General features: G+C 39.2%; 1 protein-coding gene across 2 annotated transcripts in view; it reads left to right on the plus strand.

Annotated features, from left to right (window-relative positions):
* GUCY2C (guanylate cyclase 2C) overlaps nucleotides 1-6,661 on the plus strand; it is a 65,642-nt gene that overhangs the window by 37,933 nt on the left and 21,048 nt on the right. For both annotated transcript variants that reach the window (XM_025204814.1, XM_025204815.1), the window contains exons 17-18: nucleotides 3,221-3,353; nucleotides 5,218-5,355. In XM_025204814.1, the coding sequence (XP_025060599.1) occupies nucleotides 3,221-3,353; nucleotides 5,218-5,355 (271 nt within the window). The remainder of the gene's footprint in view (nucleotides 1-3,220; nucleotides 3,354-5,217; nucleotides 5,356-6,661) is intronic.

The raw sequence follows: 6,661 nt of genomic DNA on the forward strand, positions 1-6,661 counted from the left end.
TTCCCTACATGTCTCAGTTCAGACCTGGTCTTTGTGATGAATGATTCTTCTATGTCTGTTTCAATGAGATACTGAAAATCTCACTCTTTATTAAAATCTCCTTAATCCAAATTGTTACAGTTTGGTGGCCAGGTTAATGAGAATTTCACATTCAATTAACATTCAGCATGAAGTGCTATTTGAAACAACAGTTGTGAACTCCTCCTCCTTCTTCTTAAAGGCTCTAATAAGGTTTTTTTTAACACTTTCCAGTTGAGCTTCACAGGTCTCCCTCACAGATACTGATCAACTGGCTAAAGGTTGGCCCTGCATACAGTACCCAATCTAATGAGATTATACATAAACAAAGTGAAATGCTTACAGAATTCCCACTGAGTTGAACAAAGATTTCACAAATGATTGGCAGACATTGTTCCATCTGTAAACATTACATGAAGCCCAGAAAGAAAGGTTCCAAGGACCCTTTCTGTGAAATAGCACCTCAGATTATTTTAACCATATTAACAGAGATGATTCAGACAAGCTTTTTATGAAGAGTGTTCTAAACTCAAGAATATATAGTGATTTGTAATTATTGGAACTTGGCATAAGGAGGCTGCATGACTTAGTGAGTACTATACAAACTTCTATCATTACTATCTGTCAAGTACCTCCACTACAGTCCCTTCCTTATATCTGAAGAGCTCCTGCTCAGTATTTACCTCTAAGTTCCCTGCCTTCCACCTCCCATTCCCCTGTACCCCAATAATCAACTCTTAGTCCCCAACACTCCTCAGACCCAATTCCTTCTCCTTGCAGTTCAGTAACCCAGCACTCATTTCCTGTAATCCTACTGTCTGTCTCTAGATCCTGTGCACCCCAACTTCAGTACCCCTGACTGCTGCTCAAAAGAAGGAGGCAAGGCAGGCCTAGAGGGCTCTCTGAGCCAGAACCATCTGCTTCCCACTGTTCTTGCTTTCTTATGATAAGTCTGGTGGGTGCCACCTGGAGCAGCGTAGAACCGGCTGTGTGTGACACAAGCAAGTCATGCAAAGAAGGAATTACAGCAATTGAGCCTTCTGGTCATGAGGGCACCGTTGCTGTTGCAAGGTTGATGTTTCTCAAATAAGAGAGCAACTGCAGGAAATTGTACAAGTGAATGAAATATATTTGTATTATATCAGAAAAATGTCTTTGTTGAAAGGGCTTCTTCAGTGTCAAAGCTGAAGTATGTGCTTTGTGAATTAGTAATTTAGGAGCACAAACCTAGCCAAAAGTCAATGAGACTTGTATTCCTAACTCACTTGGGCAGTTGTGAAATCCCATTTAGGGCTCTTGACAGACTCCTCACTTCCAAGCATGGGTCCCCAATAACTGAAGGGAGAGTGAGCCTTCTTAGATGCACCAGTAAGACTCAGTCTTCTCAGGGTATAGACAAGGGGGCTCAGACACAAGTAGACTAGAGTACCACAGAATCATTTTACAGGAGCCAGGAGTTGAGGGAGGGTTTCTGTCTTACTGGGTTCACCCCTTGTTTGGTGTCAGCGGGGGGATGAGAGAAGGACAGTAGTAGGAAGAAGGTCCTGAAGGTGGCAAGCTAGGCCTGTTTTAGTAGGCTTTTTACTTTGGGTGGTATGAGCTGAGTCTCCAGAGATTTGAGTATGGTACATACACATACATGTAACCAGATCCAACCATTTTCTGGGGATGCTTAAGTCCCTCAGAAAGTCCTTGGGGTTCAACCCTACCTCTGCTCTGCCTCAAACCCAACTTATCTTAGTGCTCTCACACTGTTCCTGGCAGGTTTCTCCACAAAAGACAACATATTACATGCAGTGATCATAATCATACAACCTGTGTAATCCACCGTAACGTTTAATTATCATCTGGCCCTTGAGAGGATGACATTTGAATGTGTGTGCTTAGGGAAAAGGGGCCACATTCAGCGGGGAATCTAAACTGGTATAATGTACCCTTTCTTCTGGCCTCTTCAGTGTACATGTTTTCAGCACTTTGCATACCAAGATACCAGAAGAGAGAGGTGCAGCAGCATAAACAACTGAGAGGAGTATGTAAATAGGTATAAGTTAAAGTCCTCCACCCACTGTTTTAACTTTTGCTACCTAGTAGCTGCTTTTCCTGTTACACTACTTTCTTCTGGCTGTTTGACATAAAAGTTATGACTTATTTGACTTGTTTCAGGCTAAGTGGGCCAGATTCAGAAGTGATGAGTAGGAGAGTGCAAATTATAGGCTTTGTGTGTGGAACATAGTGAGCGGAGAGAGCCCAAGTATAAAACAGTTCAACTGGCTCTGAACATAGCCTGCATGGCAAGGGAGCTGGACCTTCAGGTACAAAGCATTGACTAGCATAGAGAGATTCATAAATATCAAGGTCAGAAAGGCCATCTTTTCATCATGTAAACTGGCCTCCTGCATAATGAAGGTGATAGAATGGCAGCCAGTAATCTTAGTATTGACATTTGCCTGCTCTTTTCTGTGCAGAAACAGACCTGCTTAGGTGTTTTTGACTGTGGGGCATTCTAGCGAGTGGATGTCTGCAAAAAGGATACAGATTTCCCAGATAGATTTTTCCTTTAGCAAAGGCAACCTCATGCATTCTAAATAAATAAATAAATAAACATATGGGATGTATTTTTCAAGGTTGTGAAATATTCATACAAACTGTCACTTCACTAAAAACATCATAAAAACAGTGGTTGTAAATTGCAAATGAAATAAACTTCCCTGAATGGAAACAAGTTTCTAAACTCTCCTAATCATTGGTGGGAAACTACCAAGAAGCACATGGCAGCATCATAGAGAGTTAATCCAGAGGAAAAACAATCCTTTGATTAACTCTAAAGAAGCTGGAACTGTGCTGGAATTTTAGAGCCCTAGTTTGGTTGCCAAGTTCCAACTGACAGTTAGTAGGACTTTGGAAAATAATACTCTTGGAATTATTCTAATAATAATAATAATAATGATGATGATGATGATGATGATAAATAATACTCCTGGAATAATACTCCTGGAATTATTATTATTACTCCTGGACTGGAATTGTGAGGGTAAAATAGACTGATCATTTTGATGTGTGGAGAGACTATGCTAATGAAGGCTTTCGAAAGACTTAAATAACTGGATCTTGTGTTGAACTTTCAAATTCCTACTAATTCTAGCAGCAGTCATTACAGTTTTCTTCTTTCCCTCCTCTCACCCCTTTTGCTCATCAATAACAGGGAATGTCCTATCTGCATTCAAGCAAAACAGAGGTTCATGGCCGTCTTAAGTCAACCAACTGTGTAGTAGACAGCCGCATGGTGGTAAAGATCACTGATTTTGGCTGCAATTCCATTCTGCCTCCAAAAAAAGGTATGCAAAACTAGTATTAAAAATGACACCTCTTCTTGTGTCCTCCTAGCCACAGAATTCTTCTATACAAATTAATTGGATCTCTAGTATAGTAATGTTATAGAAAGTTACATTTTTTAGTCTGCTGAGCCTTGTTAATGTTTACTCTGAAAAGCCACATGATATCCTGTGATCTATTATGCATAAGGTATGTGGAGTACAGAGAAGTCAATGCATGACATTCAGTATAACTTTATTTTGTATAGTAACTTCCATACAAAATGTGTTTGAAAACACTACACTAAGCTAAATAATAATCACAAAGACAAGTAATAGTAGACAGAGAAAGGAATTAAGTAATATAAGCAAGAGAGGAAAGAAAAGTGTGTTTTAAACTGATATTTGAAAAAACAGAAAGAGTCTAAAGGAGGGTGAACTGCAGGAAGGTTGTTCAGATGACAGGAGCTGTAAATAAGAGGCTTTCACTCTCTCCTGTAGGAGAGAGAGAGAGGAGTATAGGTACATTATGATATTATCATTGATCCTAAGTGGTGTGACTGCATGAATTTTCATAGTATCCTATCCTGCCATTTGCCATGATATAATTTAAACATTAATACATGACGCTTCACATTCCTTAAAAATTTTCTAGCAAGAACTATCCATAGCCATTCTAGTCCTTAAGTAGAATTGCAGCATTTTTTGTTCTCCTAGCATTAATCAGATTATGATAATTGTTTTCCCCCCTGTGTCTGCCAATGCCCAAGAAAAAATTTGGTATAAATAAGCATTCCTCTCTCCTCATCTATCTTTCTCCTCCAAATTGAACTTGGAGTGAAGTTGAGATATCTGAATCATTCATATAGTAAGCCACTGAGATGGCATAAACACAGCACAGTGTCATCCCTGAGATACGTATGTTGAGGAAAACATGGGGCTAGAATGGGGAGAGAAAATTCTTATGTTCAGACACAAACATCTCCAGTAATAGCAATGGAAAATAAATGGCTAGGAAAAGGGTATTGAAAGGGTAAAGATTTTACTCATTCCTCTTAGGGTTTCCTTATTCTACATATGTCTTATTTCTATTCATTTTAATTTTTATATTAGTAGTACATTTATCTTCTTTAGTTGCTCAAGAGTAAATGCTGTTGAAGCAGACTGAGAATTGTTGGGCTTTGGACTTCATTCTTAGAGGCAAAGCTAGTGCATCTCAAGAGCAATAAACTTGTGAAGGTGGATTACTGGATTACATATTGTAATTGTGATAGCAGGGGACTGGATTCAATGACCTAGAAAGTCCCTTCTAGTCCTGTGCCTGCGTGTTTATGATGATTGCATTCTGACTCCGATGTTGCTGCATGTTATGATTCTCCTTTACAATGTGGTACCTTGTCATGGCACACCTCAGTGCGCTGTGACAAGGTACCACAAGTTCACAACATCACTAGGTCTAGATACAATGGTGATCAGTTTGCAAGAGACACATATGGATTATTGTTAGAGTGTATAACAAAATGCTATTATGTCAACTTCAAAACATTTGGGGATTATTTTTATAGTTTCATAGATTTGAAGGCCAGCAAGGACAGTTATAATGACCTCATACATAAAACAGACCACACAATGTCACTCTGTATCTAGCCCCCAAACCTGTGCCTGAAGTAGAGCACCTCTTTTAGAAGTAAAAAGAGGTGTATTGAAGTCAGCCCTTCTGGATAACAGCTAAAGAAATAACAAAAAAATGTCAAGGTGGGGCTGAGAGATGAAAGAGTAAAAGGGAAAACCAGGATACTATTGGGGCAGATGTGGTTCCAAAGAAGGTCACGCAATCTGTTTCTTGTCATACTCCCTCTCTCGGTGTCTTCATCATTTGGCTGCTCAGATCTGTGGACAGCTCCTGAACACCTCCGCAAAGCTGATGTGTCTCAGAAAGGTGATGTGTACAGCTATGGAATCATTGCGCAAGAGATTATCCTGCGCAGGGAGACATTCTACACTGGCTACTGCCAGGACTTTAAAGGTGAGAGACTAAAAACCCAGGCCTGCCTTTCACTGTAACCATTCACATGAGGATACAGTGGCAGTAATTGTTGTTTTTTCTACACCTTTTAGTGAAACCATTGTTTACATTTGGTGCTTCATCTGCTTCTTCTCTTGCTGGGCAATGAATGATGTGCCAAATAGAAGTAACATCTTGTGAGAGCCATTCCTGCCATTTTTAAAAATTAAGATTGTATCAAATTTCCATTTTTCCTCCTTGCAGCATTACATGAGCCAATGCTCTACAATACTTTATAGACTTAATGTTTATCAGTGAAAAGCCCAGAAAGGCCTATCCTTGTCTGGGATTTGTGTAGAGTATCATAATATAGTAATAGCAAACATCAAAACCAAAAACAACACTGTCATGAAACAGCAAAGGAAACCCAGCAGCATGATAGAGGAGTGTGTTGGGCTAGTCAGGCTTATTCCCTTTGAAAATTCATAACTCTAACTTCTGGTGCTGCAGGATAAAAAAGTGTTCTCCTCTGCTAATCCTCCTTCACATATTTTTTGTACAGAGATTCATGTTTTGTGGTATTGTTCCAAGTCACTGACAGACTGTTAGATCCTGGTTTCCTTGGATCAGAAATATAATCGGATATCTCGGAGGATTTTCCCCCATACTTCAAGAACAAGATTAAATACATTTGAACAAAATTGCTCACTGTTTTAGAGAGTGAAACTGTGCCTTACAGGGACAAACTCAACATTAGCTTTTGTGAAATTTTAGGAAGTTTGTTCACTGAGGTTTCAGGGTTCCTGGGTGAATGTTACCTTATGACTTGTGAGTTGGATCCATACCTTGTCTAACTAGTGAAGCAAGGAAGGAGTTATAGAGTCTGATTATCTGGAAGATGTTCAGTCCCAGACCATGTGGGTATGATTAAACCTTTTGAAACTGTGTGTTAGTGAAGCAAGTAGAACTCTATTTGAATATGCGTACAAGTGCTAAGTCTGTGAAACTAATTAACATGGATTGCCATAAATTCTTCTGGGATTTCAAAAGCATTACAAATTTAGAGTGAAAATTTCAAACGCCTAAAGGACTTAGGAGTCTAAATTCCACTGAGTATAAATGGGATTTAGATTCCTAAGTCACTTTGCTGTTCCTGAAAAATTTACCCTGTAGTCCAGTTTTCTTCTGATTTTTGAACAGTTTATTTCTGCCTTATCTTATGAACATGGGTCATTAGTCTCTGACTGCCTGGTTTATAAAAGACTACTTGGAGCTTTTAGGCAAATACAATAACTGTATTAAGTTGGTTCATTATTGGTCTTTAATC

This window comes from Alligator sinensis, unplaced genomic scaffold (assembly GCF_000455745.1).
Source record: "Alligator sinensis unplaced genomic scaffold, ASM45574v1 scaffold166_1, whole genome shotgun sequence".
NCBI lineage: Eukaryota > Metazoa > Chordata > Crocodylia > Alligatoridae > Alligator > Alligator sinensis.